This window comes from Dromaius novaehollandiae, chromosome W, assembly GCF_036370855.1.
Source record: "Dromaius novaehollandiae isolate bDroNov1 chromosome W, bDroNov1.hap1, whole genome shotgun sequence".
Taxonomy (NCBI): Eukaryota; Metazoa; Chordata; class Aves; order Casuariiformes; family Dromaiidae; genus Dromaius; species Dromaius novaehollandiae.
Genome location: NC_088130.1, coordinates 30,459,204 through 30,483,747, shown reverse-complemented (window position 1 = coordinate 30,483,747; position 24,544 = coordinate 30,459,204). Strand labels below are relative to the sequence as shown.

General features: G+C 38.8%; 1 protein-coding gene across 8 annotated transcripts in view; it reads left to right on the top strand.

Annotated features, from left to right (window-relative positions):
* The first annotated feature begins 203 nt into the window (after positions 1-203).
* Positions 204-24,544, top strand: part of LOC112995243 (tyrosine-protein kinase Fer) — a 190,532-nt gene continuing 166,191 nt past the window's right edge. The window contains exons 1-7 of one of the 8 annotated variants that reach the window (XM_026120110.2): positions 204-309; positions 1,316-1,442; positions 4,463-4,565; positions 8,414-8,514; positions 13,971-14,078; positions 19,270-19,528; positions 23,919-24,092. In XM_026120110.2, the coding sequence (XP_025975895.1) occupies positions 19,322-19,528; positions 23,919-24,092 (381 nt within the window). In that variant the 5' untranslated portion in view covers positions 204-309; positions 1,316-1,442; positions 4,463-4,565; ... (1 more) ...; positions 13,971-14,078; positions 19,270-19,321. Of the gene's footprint in view, positions 310-1,315; positions 1,443-4,462; positions 4,566-8,409; positions 8,515-13,970; positions 14,079-19,269; positions 19,529-23,918; positions 24,093-24,544 lie in introns of all 8 variants that reach the window. The other 7 variants (XM_026120109.2, XM_064500178.1, XM_064500179.1 and 4 more) reach the window with 7 other exon arrangements.

Below are 24,544 nucleotides of genomic sequence, written 5' to 3'. Positions count from 1 at the left end.
GCCCAGGTTCCCCCCGCGCTGTCCAGTGGGACTTCAGCGCCCCCCGGCCGCGGGGCCACGGCATCCACCGCCCCGCGGCGCCCTGCCCCGCCCCTGCCAATCGCGTCACTCCCTTCGAGCCGGGGGGCGGGCGCAGCAGCGCCTGACCCCTCGCTGACTGGCTGCCAGCCGCAGACCGTCACCAGGGGGCGGTGAGCGCACGGATTGGTTGGCCGGGAGAAGGGAGTCCGGCGCCGATTCGCCGGTGCGGCGCACGTGACGCTGGTGGGGCCGTGACGCCCGCCGTGGCGGAGGGGCTCGGCTTGTCAGGTAGGTAGGTGCCGTGCGCGGCGCGGCGCCGCCGGCGGTGCCCGAGTCCTAGCGGCGGTGCCGCGGCCGGGGGCAGCCTGCCCGGGCCGCCCCCCCGCGCGCTGCCCGCCCGCGAGGCGGCCGCGGCGGGGGGCGGGTAGGCCCCGCGCGCCGCTCTACCTGCGGCTGGGGCGGGGCGGGCGCGCGCCGGCGTCGCTCGCGCTGCGCGCTGGGGGCGCGGCGGCGGCGGCAGCCGGTGGCCCCGCGGCGGCGGCGCGGGAGCGGTCGGGGCGCGGGGCTCGCCCGGCGGCGGCGGCTCCGCCCCGGCGGGGGAGGCAGCGCGGGCGGGAGCGGATCCCCGCCCCAGAGGCTGCCGTCGGGCCCGGCCGGGGCGCGGGGCCCGCGAGGTGGGTCGGGGCGGGGGCCCCGGCCGGGACGTCCGGGCTCGGCGGCCTCACGGGGGCGAAGCGGGAGGAAGGGCCGCGTCGGTCCGGTTCCCGCTGCGCCCGCCCCCGGCGGTGTCCGCGCTGTCCGGCCGGAGCGGAGTCTCCCTGGCTCTGCCCCAGTGCGCCCAGGCACGCTGGGCGGGCTGCGGGGGAGCCCCGGGAGCCCCCCGGAGCTTTGTGCCCCGAGTGAAGGGCAGACAAGCCCCGTGTTTCCTGCGGTAACGCTGTACGGCTTAGGGGCTTTCTTAACTTTGTGTGTGTTGGGTCTGGAGGCTGTGTAGATGAGGGCTTTGTGATGTTACTCTGCTGGCTTTCTCCTCGTGTGCCTTTTTTTCAATCCGGGATAAGTAAATAAGCTGTTTCTGTTCACTGTTTTGGTAACTAAGGATACTGGATGCATGTATATTCGGTATGTGAGAGCAAAAGATATACAGGGGCATTAAAGATCTCTTTCTGCACTGGAATATGTTTCTGTTTTGTTTATATGTACATGAACATACACACCTGGAAGTGATGCATCCCATGTGAGCATCTGGGATAACAAGCAAACTTGTTTTCTGTTTTCTCTTTTTTCTAAATAGGACCAGAAATAAGCAGTATCTCCCAAATACTTGACATACCTTTTCTCCACTTGGTAGCAAACCTGCACGAAGTGACTTGGATATTCTGACGTATATCTTAATGCAGCTTCTTTTGATAACTAGTAATGTAAGAAAAACCTTGGCAACATCTGGAACTTGATTTAAGACCAGGAAAACTTATTGAATAGTATTCTATCTTTATTATTGTACATACTGAATCATATATTATAAAGGTGCATTCTCCAGAAAAGATGCCTGATGTACTTTGCTGCATGTATGTGCTAGCTTTGGGAAGACTCAAGAAGCTGGAAAGTTCATACTTCTGAGCAGCTTACAATAAAACCAAACTGCAAAGGATAGATATTATAGGTTGATTTGCCATAATGATTATTTTTAGTATGACAAATAAATGTTGTATATTTCTGCTCTTGTAAATTCCTTTTTAATGTGTTCTAGTAGTTTATCAGTATTACTGTGTATTTAGAGTAGACGTTTGTGGGATGTTAACCCCAAAAGGGTTGAGGTTTGGGGATGTTACTTTGAAGCAGAGGATCAAGCTTTATATGTACAAGGTTACTTTTTGATTGAGCAAAAGCTGTGTTAATCATCACCAAGATCCTCTTCTGCTTTGCTTTTCTACAGCTATAACTTCTTGTCACAACCAAATCATTCAAAGGAATGATGGTTCTTCAGTTGATACTTGAATTCTTAATGTACAAAACTGATCATAAAAAGCACTTTAATGAGACACTTCAAAGTACAGAAAGGCTGAAGAAAGGATGGGAGGATTTAAAAGTAGGATGATATAAAGGAAGATTAGAATGGGTCTTCTGTAAGACAGGGAAAAGGTAACATTTGCTTCACTGGGATAAGGAGCTTTAATGTGGATAGCAAGAGTAAGCTGCTGAGTTGCACTTAATTAGTGTAGGATTTACTGTTTCTGTACTTGAAAATATTCTAAATTCAGTTTAGTACTTTATAGAATACAGAGGAGAGGTTTTGCGAACATGAGTAGATTTATCCCAGACTGTTGCCTGGGGTAGGCTTATAGTGGCCTGTGTTTTATCCATGTTGAGAACCTCTCTTCCTGTCCATGTTGCCCTGTCCACTTGCTGCCACTTCTGGATGTTCTGGGAGCTGGGAACCAGCTGAGTGAAGGAAGGTATGTTGCCTTGTCAGCCTGAAGGCAGAGAAAGCTGGCAGCCAGCCCGGAGTTGCTCCATACAAGGAGATGGGCTAGCTGCATGAGGTCATCACTTCACAGGGAGGAGTTTTTTCAGTGTGTGGGAAGTGGGTCTAGGAAAAGGAAAGGGGATTCTTTTGCTTGGGGGGGGTGGGGGGGGAAGAGCATCAAGAGAAAATAGAGCTTAAGTTCATTCTAGCAGAAAGTAAACCGCATATGTGCTTTTATCTTAAGATAAAAAACTTTCCACTTAATACTGTCATAATTACAGCATTGATGTATTTGCATTACAGAAAATGGATTTAGAAAACTTAAGCTGGGAGGATTATTATGCAGGAAAAACAGACTTGGGAATTGTTGAGTGTTCACCACTTTATTAAGGAGTAAAAGGATTTAACATATTACATATGTAAATACACTGCAAGTTTCTGCTGTATAACATTTGCATTAGGTCACTGCAGCATTTCTGCAGGAAGATTTATTTTGGAAACTTTTGTTAATAACCAATGGAATTCTTAGCTTTGTTTCCAGGGCTTGAGAGAAGATAGTTACCTTTTGTTTTAAAAGATACACATGTATGGTGGTACACAGTGTAGAGAAAGCAGCGAGGGTGCTTGTAAAATGGCTTTTTTGGCTTGATGGTTTTTTGTTGGTTTTTAAGATTCTTCTCATATCATGAAATCATATTTGAGGGGCTGACTTCAAAAAGATTTTAATCCTTTGTAAAGTTTTAAATGCAAAGTTCAGGTTGGCTGTTAATGCAGAGAATCTGAAGCAGCAAGGATTTCATCAGTCCTTTGTTTCCCTGATGATGATAAAATAAATTCTCAGTAAATTAAGGCTTAAGGTTATTACTAATCTGAGTGCTCGAATTGTGCTGTATAAGGCGGTGGTTCTACTCTGGATCTGGAGTCACCACGTGGTGTACAGTCACCAGTTTCCTTTGCATTCCTACCTTTTTATGTTAATGGGAAAGTGTGGAGCTATTTAACTGCAAACAATTTCTAATTCACGTTCTCGCATCTGAACTTGTTACTAACCAGCTTATTACACATGTACCAGTGATACAGCAGTGTATGGGCACAACTCTTCATACTCATAACTTGTGGTTCAGTGACAGCTCTTGCTGGTTGTACTAGGTTGTCAGAATTCCCGATCTTTGAAATGTGTTAATCAGCTTCTCATAACCTTGCTCTTATCGCTGCCTCTTGTTTACATTGTTGACTTGTGTCTTGAGCAGCGAGGATCTTTTGTTAGGCTTTCTGATACGATTATTCTCCCTTTCTGCTGCGGGGAGAGTTACTACTTGAGCAAAGTCTTGCATTTATTTTCCTGTTTGGGTGAATGTACAGTAATAGCTGTAGTAGTATACCATGTAATATTTCTGTGACACATCTCTGCATGGAGATTATCCCATCAGACATACAGCTGTTAAAGGAAAAAATAAAATGAAGATTGCTTGTACAGTCTTAATCTAGCCTTTAGATATGCTTTATGATATTGCTTGCACAATAATACAGTCCACTTGGAACCCCTGTCATAAATGCCAATAATGCAAATACTTTAAATGATTAAGTACTAAATATTTTGTCATATGCTACACGTTTTTCTGTAAGTTATTCAAAATTTGATCTGAAGACAGTTCTTTCACAAACTCTTATGTTACTTTCATTACTTTCATCATTCAATCTGAATGCTTCCCAAACTTTTTTTTCCCCATATTATGGGTTTGGAAGCTGTTTATGTTAATATGAGGAGCTAAAACATTAAGAAATTGAGTATCAAAATAAATGACTGTAAAGACCTAATGAAAAATCAGGTATCCTTTTAAGAAGGGATGAACTGTGAAAAGTTTGTGATTTGATATTGTGCAAGAGCTCTTTGGCATAAGCAGAAAAAGATTCCAGAGTAGTATTGAACTGCATTAATCATGAGGCCTTTGTTCCCTGAAATCGCCTGTTTAGAAACTGGAAGACGTACAGTTATGGCAATGGATGCGATGAGTTCTGAAGATGAGCCCCTCTGACAGAGTGCTGAATCATCCCAGGGCACTCCATCCTCTAATAAGTGAGTCAGGCATTTATGGAGAAAAGTAGTATGGAAGTAATTACATGATCACATAATGCATATACCACAGACAGTAGAATTTAGGGTTTTGTCCTCCATTTGTGAATCTGTTCATTTCACTACTTGATGTGCCAGCTTTGTTGTTTTTTTCCAGCTCTGTGTATGGCGAACTTTTTCTTTAGAAAAATTGGAAAGTCTTATTCCATACATTGAGAGTATGATTGTGTTTATAGTGTTCGCTGTTTCAACTAAGAATAACAGTAAGTTGTTTTTTTCTGTATGAAACAGACCTGTGGGATGGGGCATAGACTATTACAGGTATTTTAATACAGGCAGAGCTAAGTTTGTTCCTTATTGGCACTACAGTGCACATACAAATAATATATTAATAATGGCTCAACTGGTGGAGATTCTCCTAGGAAACAACAGGCTTCATCCTGGGGGAACCTATCAGCAAATGAGAATGTGGTCTTAAGATAAACCTTGCTAAACTTTGAATACCTGAAACTTATCATGTAAGCTATTAAATGACAGAAGTTTGCTAAACTCTAGTAGGCAGGGTATACTGTCAGTTTGTCTGTTAAAATACAGCTTTTGTACATTACCCAAAAGCTTTTTTTTTTAATGTTTCAGTTTTCTTTCAGATAGCATTTGACTTCGTAGTGGTGGTTTCTGCATTGAAAAGTATATGAATGTATAATAGTATCCTGCAGTTTTAGTATCCCAGAGAAGTTTCAAGAGTTCCAGATATGGGGTGTGGTGAAGAGAAGTGGCCAAGCTTTTAAATGTGACAGCTTGAACAATGATAGCAAGTACTGTGAATAAATAACAATGTTTAAAAACATTTGTCCTGTCCCTTCAGCAAGATGTTGTGAGAAATACTTTTGTAGCCAATTTTAAGGAAAATCATACAGCTTTGGAGCGCCCTTTGTGAATTGTTTTGTTTTGAAATATTACTGATTAAAAGATATAAAGCATGGAAGCAGAGAAACATACTTGTTTATTGTTGGTGCGAGTGTGTTGTTAGTATGCTGAAACTATGAGTGGCATGTTTTGTCCAGGGAGAAGATTTTTTTCATCATTTCGGTAATACATTTGCTTACCAGTTCAGGAGATATGTCTGGTTTGCCAAATACCAAAAAAAGAAAAGTTAGCAGCAAAGTGCACAATTGCAAAAGCAAAGAAGAATTTAAGATCTATAACAAAGATACAGGAAGACCATTTTATATCCTCTTCTGCCTTTTTGGAATGAGTAAATGTTGAAATTAGAGCAGGAAAGTGCTAACCTGTGGATGTGGTTAGTAAATCTGAAGCTGTTAGATTACCATACTTAATTGACATCTAGTTTAAGTAATTTTCCAAATGATTCGGTATTTTTCATTTGGGGAGATAATTATACACATCCTTATTGAGACCCAGATCTCAGCTGGATATAGTCTTCTCCAAGAAGACTTGTAGTCTTCCTCTAAGGCTTGACCCATGCTGCCTGTGTCCTAACTTTGCTGTTAGGTTGCCTTCTGGAGCCTGCTAGTACCCTCTGAAAAGAAACCTACCCAAAGCTGACAGGAATGTTTGCTCCAGGCTCTGTTCCAGCTGCAGGATGGAGGCATACTGCTGCAAATCTGTATCCTATGCACTACAATCTTCTAACAGTAGCCCTGTATGCCTTGTGGAGCATAAGGCTTCACATCTCCACGTGGCTTGTAGTGCATACTGTATCTATCATGTTGCTAAAACATTATTCTGATGGGCTGTGACACGGTGATCTCTTCTGTTTTAGTAATTTGAGCTTAAAACATCACCAACCTCCTCCCAATCAGTTTTGGAAAGCCTAGAGGGGGTCTAGTGATTTGCAGTGTAGATGTGGTTAGTTTGCTTTCAGAGGATGAGAGCTGTGGGCGGTCTAAAAGTAAGAACACCTCCATCAGTTGATCTGGATTGTGTCTGCAGTGTGGTCCACAAACACATTACAGATTTAACCATTTCCAAAGCAGAGACTAAGCAGATGCCTCTTAATATTTGGTTTTTAAAACAGGAAGGTTTGTGTCCCCCTACATTATTTTTCTCAAATTAAGTGGTGATTTCAGGATTAAAGATGCAATTAGTCAAATTCCCTGCGAGTGTCCCAGAGTACAGTAAAGCAAGAATTCCCAGAGGGATGTAAATAACTCTTGCCTACAATACGAACATTCTTATCATTCAAAAACATTTTTTCCCAAGAATATCTATGAATAGTGTTATGTCCTAAAGAACGTTGGTCTCATAAATGAAAAATTAGATGCTTGCATCATTTTGGGAAAGAATGCCTTTGATAATCATGCTGAATGAAAGACTGGGTTTAAAAAAAAAAATTAGTATTGCCTGTTGTGATCAAGTTAAATTAGGCTCAATCTTATGTGTGTAAATAAACTTCCATGTGAAGAGTCCCTTTACTTCTGGCTCCATGTCCTAAAAACTGCCAATACAAAAGTACGGTTCTTCTCTCATTTGCATTTGAGCACCATTTTTCCAGAGAACTGAGAAGTAAACATCCACAACTTTTTAACTGCCTGTTAGAATGTACATTAATTAGAGCTTGTTCTGTTTGTATCTTTGCAAATGAAAGTAATACCTTTTAGAAGAAGCATTCTTTATAACTGGGAAGGCTGATGATATCCAAACAGAACTGACTGGATCTAAAAAAAAGGGGTTGGTTTTCTCATGTATCTTGAAAAGTTCTCTCTCATAATACTAATGTGTTGAAATTTGTTGTGCACCTGATTTTGCATTCCAAGAAAACTTTTTGAGAAGGTGTGAATCCTAGTTCTGTCTTGCTGGTGCTTCTGGCTTTATAGTGGGAATAACTTTATCCCGTTTAAAAGAAGTAATCGCAATTAATACATCTCTTAGGATGAGGAGCATGCTGAGGACAAGTCATTCAGCTCAGGAAAGACAAATGCAAACTTCAGGCAACACCGAATCTCGCATTATATTTTGTTTCTAGCAAGGCAGCAGTTTGGAACATCAGCTAGCACGGAGGGGTCAGGACTCTATTCCTTATGGGGAAACAGTTGCTAGTATTCTGGATAGACCAACAATGTGGTAGAATTACAATTAAATATGACGTAATGATGTCAAGGAAGTAAGTGACCTCAAGAAGACTGAATGAATGATGAGTTAACTGAGCAGAGTGTTTAATGAACCAGAAGGATGTAATTAGTTTAATGAAGGAGGAAAGAAAAAGCAACAACCTGATTGCTATTTAAGTTTCTTTTCAGAGTGATAAATACTTGGAACTAGACTCTATTATTTTTCTCCAGAAGAGACCAATATGATCATATGTTACACACTAATGGCTGGTTTTTAATCTAATTGGAGAGAAATTGTGGCTGATGTTGGGCCATTAGAAAAATGAAAATGCTTCTAGTCCTTTAAAAGTATTTCACATATCCTGTGGATTGCCAGTACTGTTCTTAAATCTCAAAATTTAATACAGTGATTCTGGAAAAAGCTTCTTGTAGTATTCTGTTTTTCTAAGTTGAAACATACTGACAGCCATTAGATGAGTTTCAGAGCCTGAAGTCTCTCTAAGGGAGAGTCTTGCATTGTATTGTGTTGTGATAAAAGACCCTTAAAACAGCATCAGTATTGTTCCCTCTTCTGTCTTCCCCAAAAGAGATACTTCCTTCAACAGGCCTCAGGACTGAGGGTTTAGGTTCAGGGTGGTTTGTTTGTTTGTTTTTGGTGCGCTGGTTGTATGTTTATACTGTGTTCATTCTCTTATGCAGTGTTTTTTATCTCAAACAAATGGAAATCAAGAGATGAAACATTATCCTGAGATTTCCTTTTTTTTTTTTTAAATAAGGAAGACTGCACTTACACAACTAGAGGAGTCAACATCTATCTGAATGAAAGAAATAAGCAAAGGAATATGTTAACTACGCATGGGCGAAATCATCAGTGGACAAGGGTACTACTGTTTTTAATTTCAACGCTGTCTCTTGTCACCACTTTTTCTAGAAATTTTTGTTTCTATCTTCTCTATGCATCCAAGACAACAAGTTTATTGAAAGCACGATCCTTTAGTCGTTTTCTTCTTTGGTCAGAAGTTTCTTTAAAAAGCTATATAACGTACACTTTAAAATGAGCTTGAGTCACAGATACAAATGTTCATGTTTTTTCAATTTGTGGCAAACTTTTTGCTAATTTTAGCATTGTAAGTTTCTTTGTAATTCTAGGAGAGCAATCCTGTCCTTCGGAAGGTAGAAATACTGTAATCCTAGACTAGTAAGGCTGCTCATACCCTTCAAAAGCCCTACAAGAGACATGAGAAATGACTAGTAAAACTCACAATCAGATGATTGAATTAGTTATTTTTAACCTAATATTTCTCTGTAATTTGTCAGAGTACATAGGGCAATATTCTTCTTCCTAGCATTAATATATTCATGGGAAAAGAAGAGGAAATTGGCTTTGTGTTGGTACATGCTGGCACATGAGATTCTTTCCTCCTGCAGTAGATCACATTTTTGAATGTGCCTTTGTCTTCATATGCAGCTTATATATTCATAAACATATAGAAAAAGTTGAGAGAATTTGGTCCTTACTTTAGCTAACTCTGCTTTTCCTAACCTGTTGCTTCCTTCACTTTCTTCTACTCTTCTGCCTGGTAAGAGCTGATCTTGAGCCTTGCTATTTACCCATGTCTGTGAAGCAGAAACTGCTGCAGAGTGGGATGCAAAACTAGTTGGGTAACAACACCCAAAGAACACAGACCATGTGTTTCCCTGCCAAAATGCCAGCGGATTGACTATGTCTCTTACTGTTGCATGGTTTTCACAAGAGGCCCGAGATGGTAGAAAAAAGGCCATGCTGAGGAAGTTTGCAGATGACAGGAATCTGGAAGTGACTGCAAGCGTGGTGGAGAATGAGATTCAAATTTGGAAGTATCTCGACAAATTGGAGACATCATCTAGAATAAAATAGGATGTAATTCAGTAGGCACAACTACAACATATTACCTGTAGGCAGGACTTGCATGGATACAAGATGAGGAAATAACAGGCTAGGGAGCAGGCCTGTAGAAAAGGACCTAGGATTTATGGATCACAAAGACAGACAGATTTAATATCCTGCTGTTGTGGAGAAGGTAAATGCACTCAGACAAGAGCTTAAAAGACATTTGTGGTAATCTCTCTGCTTTTCTCAGAGTTGGTAGATCCTCCACTATGCCACTGTTTTAGGCTCTGAATTCCAAGTGAGAAGACAGCAGTTGTCTAGAAAATAATGATCTTAAATGAAAGATTAAAAGAATTAGGATTGCTTCAGCGAAAAATGGAATATTTGAGTTGCAAAGAAACAGTTCTCACTGTTCCTCAGTAAAGGGTTTTACCTAGAGCAGAGGAGATAAGATTTCGGTATCAGGGATGTTTTCTAATGTTCAGGGCAGTAGAATACTAGATCAGACTGAGAAGATTGAGGCTTGACATAAATCTTCCTTCCCCAGGCACGTATACGGGGTTCTTTAGTTTTAGGAGAAGGAATTAGATGGTGTTGTTAGGTCATGTGATTTAGCTCCAACCATTTATTTCTAAGCAGAGAGGGTCTAAAGGTTATTTCCTGGGCTTCTGTCTGATTTAGTTCTTGTTTTTGTAGTACTGATGACTATAAATCATATTCTTTGATGGAGTCCGCTGTTTCTTATTTTCTTGTATTTTTAATGAGACCGCAACTGCCAGAGGTGCTGGAAAAACTCTTCTCTTCGTAGAGCTGCAGGGGTAAGAGAATGAAAGTGCACTGTGTGAGGAATGCTGTATGCGACCAAGGGAAGTCCATTGAGCTCAGTATTATGTTTCTGCTGCCGGCTACTGTCAAATGAAAAGGGATTGATGTCATAGGTATAGAATGATAGTTCCTCTGACATCACTTTCCTGCTTTTGCGATTTAGATACCCTGAGATGGAAGTTGCACTGTGTTTAACAAACCTTTTTTCATGAATTTGTATAATAATTTTGAACCTGCCTATTTCTTGGCCTCAAAAATGTCTTGAGGCATTGAATTCTCTCATGTAATTATATACTAGGTGGAGAATTACTTAAGAGCAACTTTAAAAAAAATTCACTTGATGTTCCCATGTTCTGGGAAACACTTCAAACATGTGACACATCCTGTCATCTTGTGCTATCACAATTTTTTTTGGTACTTTACTCTGACACTCTCCTGTTAGTTGTCTGTTTTGCAAACTAAAAAATTCTCTTTACTTTCTTCGTGCAGAAGCTGCTCCATACTCTGATCAATGTTGTCCATATTTTTCTGGTGCTTTGTTTTGCTTGAGATAGAATAAATAGAAGATACAGGAGCACCATGAATTTATCAGCAGCATAAGAATGGGTTATGTTCTGCCTTCCTTTCATAAAGGCCTTCTATCCTGAATGGTTACTGCCCTCACCATTGCTAAGCATTGAACAAGTGTTTTCAAAGAGGTATGGTGAGGGAATAGCAGACCTTTTTCCTGGCATTTAACAACCTTGCGCGCAGCATTGCATATATGGCTAGAATTTTCTCTCCCAGTGTGTTATATTGGATTTATTGACATGAAATTTCACCTGCTGTTTTATATGCCTGTTGCTCAGTATTCTTCTGCAACTCTCTGTAACCAAGTATCAGTTTTGATTGCTCATAATAATTGTGTATCACTTGCAAGCTTGAACACAGATGATATGTGAAATGATAAATATTAAGGCGACTGTTCTGAACAGCAGCAGAGGTCCTAGGACAGATTGTGATGAGGCTTGTGACTCCATCCCTTGTGAATCTTTGTTTCTTAAATCTGAATTCTCATGATCTTCATTTCTTTTTCCCCGAGACACCTCAACAGAAACTTTTTAGAAGTCTTCTGTTCACCACCACTTGCAACACCAAAGAAAAGTTGTGAAGTACGACTTCCTGTACAAAAGCTGAGTGGTTTCCCCCACTCCAACACCATTATTCTGGTCTAAAAATTCTTGTGTTTTTAACCACTTTGTCCAGTGTGGAAAACAGACTCTGTGTTGTACTTTTTCTTGATTGCCTTGTGAAGTCCTGCAAAAAATTTGATATATTGTATTTGCCACTCTCCATTTGTCTTTACTTAGGTCACCTTAATCATAAGTTTGTGCAGAATTAGTAGATTGGCAATTTCAGCCTTGGTCCTTTAACACTTCTACTGAATAGTATCTGGTTCTGGTGAATCCTCATTATATTTTACATGCTTTTCTGGTGCTTCAGCCTGAGAGAATGCCATATATATCCCCTGTATAAAGAGGATCAGGTGTGGGATTGGCTTTTAGTGCCTCAGCAGTAATTTCAGAAGACAAGAATTCATCTGGCTTTTCTGCTATAGCCTTACCTTCTTTTAACTCCTTTTTTTTTTTTTTTTTAAACATATCTTCATTACCTAATTGTTGTTCATTCGACCATGGTTACATTGAGGTAGCAAGCTGTCTGTAACTATTAGATTCTACTATGTTCAAGCCCAGAAATAGCATCAGGAATTTTGTTTTATAACATTTTATTGCTGTCTTGCAAGTAGCTGTAGAGTTCGCCAGCAAAAGTACATTATACTTCCCTGTTTTAGCTAGTATACCCCATCAATTACTTCAGTATGAGGAAGAGTGTGTATTACCAATTTTAAGTTTGGACTTTTAAATACTATTGATGACTTGTATACAGATGGCAATATGCACCTGTGTATAAAAAGTCCGCTGTAATTGCAGTGATTATAAATGGAAGTTGGCTTTGTATTTAGTTTTTAAATTGTCATACAAAAACTGTCTTTTCTTACATATGTGGTAGATAATGAACAATGTCGTGATTTTCTTCTGTATTGAGAGAGAAGAAGATACAGTTTGTCTGGGCTCCATTCAGTAATTTTGTTTTAATAAATGGAGTTTTTGGAAAGGGACATTTAACCACATGCAGTTTTTTGACATCTGCTTAAAATCTTCAGGTGTTGCTGGTAATGTGCCTTTCACTTTCATGAAACAGGAAAAGGGGCGGGGGGAGAAATGTTCCTGTCTAGTGGTGTTCTGCTGTTTCTGCCTGGTTTGTATTTGTGATGGGAGGACTGGAACCAAATTTACCATAAGGTTTTGCTCTTGATTGTAATATTTTGATGGTCTTACATAATTGAATCTTGGTTTTTGGAACTTATCACAAGAATTTGCATATCTGCTATTAAAAACATGGCAAATTTTGTTATCCTTCTAGTCTGATCCATTTTTTTAATCTCTTCTTGTATCTGCTTGTGTAGCTGCCATTTCCGTGCACTAACTGAGTGTAAGCATCACTTAGAATCTTTTCTATTTTTGGTCATGGTGAAGCAGAAGTTTTGTATTTGTATTAGGCAGCACTGAGTTTCTAGCATGTCACTAAGTAACCAGAAAGGAATACTAAATAATATCTGTTGAATATAACCTAAAACTAACCCTTAGTGCTTTGTTTTAAATAATGGAAGTCTGCAACATAGTTCTCTCTTCTTTACCCTTCCACACTGAGTCTCTCTTTTCAGTTTTGTTTAATGTGTTTAATTGCTTAAAAGGCCTAGCTAAACAAATACAGAATGCCTCATCTAAGGATTTAATTTTAAACTGGTATAAGATTGTATATGAACACTTAGTTGGTCCAGATGTAGCTTATACAGATTAGCTGGCAGCTACAAGCAGTATGTAAAACTTGTATATAAAAATATAAAGAATATAAAATGTAAAAATATAAAACCTCAAAGATCCAGCCTCATTTCTCAGTTTGCTTCACGTAATTTGTATTTCAGAGTTGCAGCTTGAATTTTGAGTGCTGCAGTCTTTTTAACTCTGACTTCCTACTATTCAAGGTCTTGGAGTAATTGGAGAATTTGTAAGGAAATTTCAGTATCTTGGTCACTTTCACAGCTTGCCACTTGTTTCCTTACTGTCTTTTGAAAATACTGCTATTAAGTTCATCTTTGCTTTATAATATCTTTTGGTTTCTCATGCTTCTCCTTTCCTTAGTAATTGGCTTCCTTTTTGCTTTATCAAGGACAAAGTTCATACCTTCACAAATAAATGAATTTATTTAATTTTCCGGGTATAATACACATCATAGGAAAAGAAATTCCGAGAACTTTAAAAAATAACCACCTTGAGCTCCATATAGAGGTTTTGTGTAGACAAAATTATTTCTTGCCTCAAAACTGTGTGTATGAAGTGATAGTATAATACTACTTGCAATCATTTGAGGCATCTTTGCTTTTCGTGTTTCCTTCCAACTGTGGGGTTTTTTTTTAAATATATATTCTGGTAATAATCTGAAAATGCAAAGTAACGTACCAAAATTTAATTTTTGCAACATATTGTAAAGTAAATGCTGGAACAAAGTAAAAACTGTATTTGATCTGTTTTTCTTTCACAGAGTTCCTAGAAAACAGAGGTATATTTTGGAAAGTGAAAGTCAGAAGAAGCAGCTGCTGGCATAAAGAAAAGTATACTAAGGATCATTTTTCAGAGAAAAATTTTAAAGGTATGTGAGCTGTGTTTTGCAGGAAAGCTTTCCTGAAAATAAGCTGCTTATTTTGGCTTAGATAAACTAATATTTTAGACCAATTTTGAGGTGATCGGGCCACCTTTAGATTACCACTTTACATGTTTTTTGATAGTAGTAGCTCTATGGAAGCATTAACTTGGTGAAGGCTAGTTTGTTTCATACAATTAACATCAAATGCATATATAGACAATAGTTTGAATATGCGATTAGTCTAAATGATAGCTAGTATGTGTTCTATGTTTCATAGTAGGTCTTGTATGTTCAAGGAGTAGATCTTTTCAATTATTCAATTATATATTTCAATCATTTAATAGTCTAATTTTTATTTGGGGTATAGGGAGAGGGGTAAGAATGATTTCTTTCGTTGTTCTAATGGAATATAACTACTATAAACCTCATATTCAGAAATTGAGATGGACTGTCTAGTAAATTGATCACCTGTTGTGAATGTTTTTAAATCAGTACTAAAGCCTTGAATTTGAGCATTTGTTTCTCCTGAATCCAAGTCCTCTTCCTTTTCTTTTTTCTCAGCATTCTTAATGTTTTGACTAGGGCCGCAAAATATGTACCACGCTGAGTGATTTGGAGCCCATGTTGGTTTAGGAGCAGAAGAGTTGATCAAGAGCAAGTGTGATCCTCTCAGCATACCATTCCCATTCCATATCTCCTCTTCTTGAGGCTCCAGATGTGCTGTGCTGCCCTGTTCCGAATTTAACTGGAAGCCAGGCTTGCTTCTGATTTGTGGTTTATGAGTTACCTAGCTTGGCCTGGAAAGCTCTAAATATGTGGGCTGTCATTCACATTATTAACCACAAGTTCCAATGATGCACAGGGATTCATCATTATTTTAAGATTAACGATCACATTCCTGGATATGTTTCATGGCAATATATAATAGAATCCACGAGCCACAAGCTGTTGCGAGGGTAGGAGAGTATTCTGGATAAATATTGTTTTATACGTGCTCTGTTCTTCCCTACTCGTTTGCTTTTGGTGGTTGACAGAGACACAGGACGTAAGGCTAGATGGACCAGTGATCTGACCCAGTATGGGTCATTCTCATGTGTCAGGGATGGGTTGCAATGTTTAAATCAGGTGTAGATGTGAAAAGTACTTTCTTCAGAGTTGTTGCTGGAGTCGTTGCTGGATTCCAGGAAGACTGCTAATGCTGGAATATTGCCTCTGTTTCAGTATTGAAGACTTATGCGGCTGTCATTGAAACTTTTCAGGGACATACTGACAAAATTTAACATTGCTTATTTTGGAATCTTACTCCTGGTGGCAGTGATTGAGATCACTCATAGACCATATCTGGTAACTGAAATTCAGAACTGTTCAAGGAATGGTTCCTCATTCACAGTAGATTATTAAATGTACATTGACAGTTTACTACTTGTCACATAATTAGCTTGTTATTTTGGAAGTGATTCTAAAAAAAGTATGTCCTACTTTCCTAGAATTGGGTCTGGGATATATTTTAACTGGTAATATTTACCAAATATTGATGGCTAATTTGCATATCCAGTAATTTTATAGTGAGAAGTGAGATTACATCCTATTTCAAAATAAAGATTAAACTAGCTGAAACTCATTTGCCTCGTCTGGTGCCACTGGGAATTTGTTACCTTTACAAAACATGCTAGACCTCTGTTTGAGACTTCATTGGCATATCAAATTATGCAAGCGTTGTTCACATATGGAAAAAGAGGTAAACATCATGGGTATCTAACACAAGTAGGAAAGATTTCTTCACAGTAAGGGTAAGCAATTCTTGAAGGTTTTCTCCTGTATTAAATTTGTGATTTTGTGTGTTCAGAGTCATCAGTTCTTCATCTAGCTAGTTTAAAGCATGATGCCAACATCTACTTTTTTCCCTTTCCTCTAAGATAAAATGTTCTCTGTCTTGTTTTGAGAAACAGGTTTTTCATACTTTCACACTTTTTTCCCCCATATTTTCTGCATCAGAGTAGGAAGTACCTCTGTGTCTCAAACCTTCCTTATCTCCTACTGGTCCCATAGTAAATCTTTTCTGGATTTAGATTTTGCTTTGTGCTTCTCAAATTTGCCACTAGTTTGTGGTTGCAAAATCTGGGCGAGAATCTTTGTCTTGCGTGTTCAGCACTACTGTTATAATATTGTGTTGGGAAGCAAAAAAATGGGACTATTAATATATCTTCCCTAATCCAGTAACTGTGGATGTGGGGAAGCACAAGAGGAACAGGCCACAAATAGCAGACAGGTTTGCTCACTATCTGTAAACAGCGTCTCCTGTTGTCCTGGTTGGAGACAGAGCACTGGTCTGAATTGGTCATTAGTCTGACCCACTAAGGCATCTATGAAGTCATCTGTGTACACAGGTGAATATCAAACCTGGAAAAATACCCATATGTATTGATGCCAGCTATTGTCTCTTTGAACAATGGCCTTTTGAAATGCTGTTGTGCTTTTTAAGAGTATTTTAAGTACAGACTGCATTGAACGTTTCTATTACTATAAAGAATTGGTAATTCTTCATACAGTTTTGTCTTTGAGTAACTGTGATCTATACAGGTTTCGGTTGGTTTCTATATCTAATTAAAAGTGTTGGGTTTTAGCTTATAGGCAGTTAAGTGGTTTAGATCTTGGATACTTGTTTATCACTTCTTTGCCTTTGCCATATTGGAGCATTTGAGATTAGCTCAATTTCTTGCTTGAACATTCTCCTGTTTTACAAGGAAGGGGTATTGAGGCTGGCTTGCCCAGCTGAGAATGATCAGCTCTGAAAGTTCATCCTGGTTAGTCTTAAAGAATCAGAATCTGAACAGTTTTGCAAAAGAAATTTTTACTGTGTTTCTTCTGTAGTGGTGAATGGAATGATTTAAAACAAGCATCAGAGTCCAGTATGTGTACAATTTTTTTGTCTATGTACACAGGCATCTCATAGTGTAGTTTGAAAAAATCTAATCCTTACTTGCTGAAAGGAGACTTGGCAAGCTGGAGAGAGGTGTTATTGGATCTCCTGTTCTATTGATTTTTGCGATCTTATGGCTCCACAGTCAGTAGAAGCTAACTGAAATAGATGGTGAGAATATTTTTTTCCCTCCCTTGCCCTCTTGCTTTTCAGTAAAAGATGAGGGTCAGAGTAAAAGAAAAGAAAACAGCACTCTACTGGCAGCACAGGACTTCATCCTGAGATTCAGCTCCCACCTTTTGTGAATTTGGAATCTAAGGAAGTAAAGATACTAGCTTTTCTTGTAACTCTTACATGTGGTAGGAGAAAAATCAGCTTGGTCTCGAAAGTAGATACAGATCTAAAGAGTGTCCAAAAATCAAAAATGAAGCACCAGTCATGTTAATAAGTAGGTGCTTTAAGATTTTTTCTTTCATTCATCTTGCTAAAATATTAGTGTTTTTGCAAGACTTCCTAAACTTTAACTGTAAAAATATTATCATTAATACAACTAAAAATGACAAAGACCATCCTTTATAAATACAGCCTGTATAAATTACTTAGTATTGCTTTTTATGACAGACCTTCTAACCATCAGTGAGATTTCTGGCTAAAATGTGATGATGTTGAAGTTGAGAGCAGCTGCAAGCTTGTAACAGAGTGTGCTAGAATTAAGGTTGCCTGTGTAACCTTATTTGCCTCTACTGTATGTGTGCATAATAACATAATGCTGTTGTTATTTGCTTGGTGGACTTTTTGTTTCTTTTGATACAGAGCATGGCTTGTGTTCTGAGGATGGATATGTACTGGACGCCACTTATTTCTGTAACTTGTTGGAAATGCTGACTGAGGCAGGGAGCTGCAGGAAGAGAGAGACTGGTTCGGGGAGTAAGGCTGCTCTGGAGATAGTGATTATGTTGTTATTGCCATGGCATGTATCGTATCGGACAGATCGTATACAGGAAAATTTGCCTATGTGATGGCTGTTCTTCATTTTTTGATTATCAACTTTGAAGTTGTAGGTTCTGATTTGCAGAAATTTTGTGTGGTAACTGAAGCCAATCACGTCTTTGTTCTGGATGTTTAATATGCTAGAAATGCTAGGCACTCTGAGAAGGCTCTCTTTAAGCCTTGCAAATTAGGCAGCCGGCATTAGCTGGTACAATGTTGACATTAATTTCTGCGTCTTAGTTCTCTGTGTAAAATAGGAGTATTAGTCTTGCTTCACCTCATGGGCTGTTAGGAAGATAAATCTATTAATGTTTGTAAGGCACTCAGCTAATTTAAGTGCCAGCTAAATGTCTATGAAGAAATCAGTCCTCGTGTGTTCAGCAGAACCAAGGCTTGGCTGGAGCATGGGAATTGGTGAACGAGCAATGCACAGGGTATGTCTGTGCTGTGGTCTAGCAGTGTAGTTGTACTTCATATAGGTTTGTCATCTAATTTGAGGCTGATTAGTATAGGAACAGGTTTGTGATGAATACACAGAAAATGGGTGTTCAGCCCACAGTACAAAACATATGCAAGTCTGTGGAAATTACTTGTGTGCGTGGGCTCAGCTGTTCTGTGATGTGGTTGCAAATTTATTGGTATAAGTGGCAGATGTTTTAAAGCAAGCTCAGACAGGTGTCTTTGACCTGAGGTTGTGCTATAGTATTTCATAAGAATAGGGTTCAATGTTTAGTCAATATTTATTATCTGGTTATCAGGTGTCCATTTTGTGTGATGAGACTGGGCTGCCTTGGGGGAAAATAGCATGAAATTAAGAACTCTGTCATGATCTGAGGGGGAGTCAAACATTTGGGGTCACTAGGAGTGAAGCAATGCAGTTGGGGGGTTTTGCCTGGAGATATTGTTACCTGTATTTATTGATTTGATTAAGTATGTGGATTGGTCTCGTATCTGTCGTAGGGGCTTCCATGTGTTCCCTCATAACTCCACTTTGAGTTAGGGAGATACTATTATAATGCTGCATTACAGGTGGGCAACTGAGGGACACAAACTGAGATTAAGCTCTCAATCCAAAGCAACATGTAGGACCTGAGATGTCTTTGAGTCCCAGATTGCTGTTCTAACCAGTGTGGTGCCCTTCCTTCCAGTTTGTGTCCAGGTGGTATATGTACAGGTGTGCTCAATCTTATGGTTATGTTACTTCAGAGTTTAGACCTTAATAGGTGCTCTTTGTAACACACCAAGTTTTTCTTTCTGTGTTTCTCATGAATCTTGTTCTGCTTTCAGATGTGGTAAAGAGGCTATCTTGTCACCTCTACGGTATATAGTGCCTTAAAAAATGGGGTTTGGAAGTGACCTGAAGTATTCTCATGATGCTTTATTAAAACTGCAAGATTGGGAACTACGACTGCTTGAAACAGTGAAGAAATTTATGGTCATGCGAGTAAAAAGTGATAAAGAGTACGCCTCCACTTTACAGAATCTTTGTAATCAAGTAGATAAAGAGAGCACTTCTCAACTGGATTATATCAGCAATGTGTCCAAGGTAAGAAGAAAGTATTTTGAATTTGGAATATCCTTAGAAATCAATAGTATTTGGGTTTTTTGGTTTTTTTGTTTGTTTGGCTGGTTGTTTGGTTGGTTGTTACTTACATTTTTTGTAAGTAACAAAGTACAGTTACTTTTTTTATTTTAAAATGAACTACTGAAGTGTGTCACAGTAAATATTTATTTCCTGGATGCTTTGCCAAGTGATTATGTCTTATATTCTGTCCACTTTATTTAAAAGAAAATGGAATGGTAACTGGCCCAACTCAAAATAGTATGTCTGTTGGATCCCTATTGATTCAGCTTCTTGAGACTTACTGTTGACAGTGTTTAAAATGAGCTCCTTTTAGTCCCTCAGGGGAATGTGCAGAAGTTGAGCTCCAGCCTTGCTTTGAGAGCAATAAAATAACCAGAATTCTGAATTCTGAACTTCAGTATTTTAGGTTCCTGGGTTGAGCCAGCTGCTTTTTTTTTAGTATTTGGAAAATAGGGTAGGCTATAGTAAGCTTTTCTTTTAAAACAGTTAAATAGGAACTATTGTTTATGTTATATAGAATTTGTGACAGAAATAGAAAAATGCCAGGAAACCAAGACACAGAGCCTAGCATTCCAACTGTTATTCACACCATAGTATGTATTGTAAAAACAAAACATTAATTCAGGATGTTTCTCATAATTGTAAGTTGTTTAAGCATAGTTTTATATCCAGTGTAAAATAACTATCTTGACTTTTTATGAAGATAAAACTGTCCTCCCCCCAAATTATTAATCATTGGATTTAGAGCGAGTACAACAAAGGTAATGATGAAGTAAGCTTCCCTGTTTAACCTGTTGGTTAGCTTCACTCCTGACTTGGATTCCCCCGACTAAAGAAAACAAATCTGTTTTAATGGCTTATTCAATTCTTGGCCCTCTGGCCGTAGCAGTGGTTACACGCCACTTCAGTCCAACATAAGTCCTGATCTCCTGCTCTGCAGGACAACACCCTTTTTTGGTCAGGTTAAGTTTTAGACAAAGCTTATGGGCTTATGGAGTTGCCGCTTGAATGCCAGCCATGGCATAGGAGTAGGAACATGACTGATCCTCTAGCAGCTGTCTAGATTTATACTGGGTTAAAGTGGCGGTGTGTATGAATGGAAAGCTGCACTGGTGTAGCTAGCCTGTTCACGTGTCCCAGAAGTAGCACCGTGTAGTGTTTAGCTATACCAAATTCTGTCGTTGCCCTCCCCCCAGCAATTCTCGCCTTTTCAGTTGACGCACTGCCTTTTTCTGTCTGTGTGTTTTGATGGTGTGTTTGGAATGCTTCTCAGCCGGTTACGTTTCTCATACGGAGTTTGTTATAAGTTTTGTTAGCTAAGTTGTTATGATTTTGGTAAACTAAGATTCAAAAATTTTCATTAGCCTAAGAATGGCAGAAGTCAAAATATTTCTAAAGCTTTCTACACCATGTATTTTATACTGTCGGATCCTAAAATTTTGGATAGATTTATTGATGATGTGATGAGTAATTCTTGCCATTGCTGCCGCAGTAGAATTGCTCTTATGTGCTAGTAAAGCTGTCCTGCAGTTCTTTTAGGCAATGAAACTGAATGTGGCTTAGGGCTAGGACAGTAAAGGGGAATAGGCCACCTAAAAGTTAAGGGCTGTAACGCTAAATACACTCATGCCAACTCAGTCTAGCACAGTTTATGTCAGTGCTATGGGTATCTGTTTTGCGTGAGCAAACTAAAAAAGCTGAGGATGTGTTTTCAGCCATTTTCTTCTTGGGTTGCAGAGAGGCGTCCATGTCACATCTTAATCTTGTTTTGGACATTGTTTTTGTTTGGGCAATGTTCTTTCAGGAGTTACTTTGCTCCTTTGCTCCTTTTTTCTTTTTTTCTTGTAAGGAGGGGCCATTTCTCTCTCCAACGCCACCCCTGATCTATGTACATCTTTACATAACAGCAAAAGTATTCACAGGCTACTGGCAAGTCTTTTGTATGGGCTTGCCCTGAAATTTCATGGTTAAGGTTACGTAGCAGTGTATTATTGTCTTACTGGTTTGGGCAGTTAAATTATCTGAATTATTGTTTGATTACTTTGCTCATGTCATCCTAATTTACTTTGCTATTTCATGATACCTTTTCTCTTGTTCTGGCATAGCATTTTACAGAACCAAAATCTGACCAGATATTTTGGGCATAAATCTTGTATCTCTTTTTATTTAAAACATTGTGCACGTATATTTGATCTTTTGGTGTTATGTGACATAAAAGAATAAATACAAGAGAGTATTTCTAATCTTTTATGCTTTTATTTTCTTAACTATGCTGCAAGAGTAAACACAGAGAGATGGTGTTTGGGGAAATGTGTCCTATTTTTTTAACGAATAGGCAGTAAAATTGCTGGAAGGCACAGGGCAGCAATCAGTAATGTCAGAAAAGCAGAATTTTAAGTGCTTCCCATAAGCATTTTTTGTGTTTGTATGTCTAAAAAAAATACTGTGAAAATAAACAATATTTTATTCCATTGCTTTTGATATATTGTGTTGTTTTTTCTGTGAAAGGAAAGGCTTTGCCTTTTCTGCTATCTGTCCCCACCCAGCTGCTTTTCTATATCCTGTATAAATCTCAAGTTTGAAGACTTTCCCCTGTTATACCTTTTCACTTTAACTTTCAATATTTTAAAAGGATAAAACACAATCATACAAAACACTGAAATCCTGTTTAACCAATGTTTTTTTCAGTGTGGAAAGAGAGATGCTAGGAATGGGGAATGCGCAAAATTTGTTTTTAATGGAAAGATAGTTTTTTACAATGTATATGACTTATTTGGGTTCATTTGGTGAATTGTAAACTCAGTATTTCTTTAGAATACCTGTTCTGTCAAAGAATGCTTTTGGTGTGCTTTTCAGGGTTGATTGAAACAATTTTTATCTCATCAATAATAAATCAGCCTAAAATCAAATGCAGAACTCTTACAGTTTCATCTCTAGGAGCTGTCTCATGAACTCAGCTGTAACCACAAGGCCCGCTCCTCTAACAGAGGTGTTTAACATTGTTTTTCTCATACACGACTTTGCAGTATGTCTTCTGATGTGATCTAGAAAGTGTTCTGTAATGGAGAGATTAAATGTTTTTCAGAAACAGCCGGGAAGCTTTAGGCCGTGATCTTTCAGAATACCACTTTTCAAGCAATCCGAGATAACTCTGTGCCAGTCCATGGAACATCTGTGAACCAAAAGAAGTGTTCTGTGAACCAAAAGAAGTGTTCTGTGAACCAAAAGAAGTGTTAAAGATAGCTTCATACGTATATGGGAATGAACTGTCTTTCACTTCATTCTGTAAAATCCAGTCTGAGTTTTACCCTAGTCATGTAGTGATGGAAATATGTATGTATATTTAAAATGAGATATAAGAAAACCCAAAACCTATGAAACAAATTAGATTTCTCAAGTTTGATTTAAGGTGGATTTCTATCTTTAGTAAGAGCAAGATTATGAAAATCAGTGTATTAGCTGCCTTCCCTAACTGATAAATTGTATTGCAAATAGCCACTCTGAATTTTCAAATGTAGTACAGCAGTCTGTGTTAGTGGATTATCGCTAAGGAATTCAATAATGTTCCTGTCAACCAAGTGTGACAGGTTTTTTTAGGGTATCAGATACTTTCATTTGATCCGAACTTTAATTTCAGGTCCATATCTGTTGTACATTGGAAATCTCTCTGTTCGCATTGCAGTTATTTCTTTAGGCAAGATTCAAAGCCAGAATATATTTTGCTGTCCTGAAAAGTGACTGACAGAATTGCCAGGGAAGCTAATTAAATAATGTATAGAAAGATGTTCAGTTACTGTGACAGTTGAGTTACTGCTTTTATCTCTTAGCCTGTTGGTACCTTATGCTTTGCCCCTGGTGGCCTGGAGACTTATGCTGTCAGTTAATATGGAGCAGCTGATAAATGGTATCCTCTAAAACAATAAAAACTCAAATGCATATTATTATGAGATATTTAAATAAAGAGAGAAAGGTCATCTTGAACAGAGGAATTATGATTAGGAAAAGGAACAAAGAACACAGGGACGTTGTCGTCAAAGGTATTGAGAATGTAATCTAAAACAGGCTGTGTAGATTTCACGGGTGTTCAGGAGTACAGGAATGGTGCTGAAATATCACCATACAATACATTTTTGTCTCTGATACTTTTTTCTGAATAAGTTCAAGGGATGGTTTTGCTGTAGCAGATAGAACTTTATTTTAGATGATCTCAATTGTATTCAGGTAAAAATATTTTACTAAATTGTCTTAAACAGTGATGTACTTTCCTCACAGTTCCTGTTCATCATTTGGTTATTTGTAAGCCAGAAAAAGTAACTGCTTTTCTGTCCCCCCCGCCCCCTTTGTTTTCCAGTCTTGGTTGCTCATGGTGCAGCAAACAGAACAGTTGAGCAAAATAATGAAGACACATGCAGAGGATCTTAATTCTGGTCCTTTGCATAGGCTTACAATGATGATCAAAGATAAGCAGCAAGTGAAGAAGAGTTATGTAGGTGTTCATCAACAAATTGAAGCAGAGATGTACAAGGTACTTATTCAGCTGTGCTTTATACATTTATTATAGTTTTGTATGTTTACAAAATAATATATTGAGGGTGGCATTTTTTCCTACTTCTGTGTTTTTGTGCTATGTACAGGTGGTGATTTGTGGTGTGTAGATCTTGTCTAGTTTTAATTTTAGTTATTTCCTCTACATTTTCTCTCCCCTGCCACCTGACAAGGTGGAGATGTGAAGCTTTCTTCTGTATGAATTTGTTTGGACAGATAGCATTGAAAATGCTCTTATTCCAGTAGAGGATGATTCCATATGACACTTCTGTCTCTCCTGTTTTTCTCATGCCCCCTCTAGGCATCCTTGGGGCCACAGCTTTGAAAACTTTTCTTAATCAGTGCTCTTGACAGTCCAGACTGTTTTGGGTAGGGGTGGGATTCTAGTCTCTATTTTAAAATATAAATCAAATGTAAACCAAGTATTAAGTC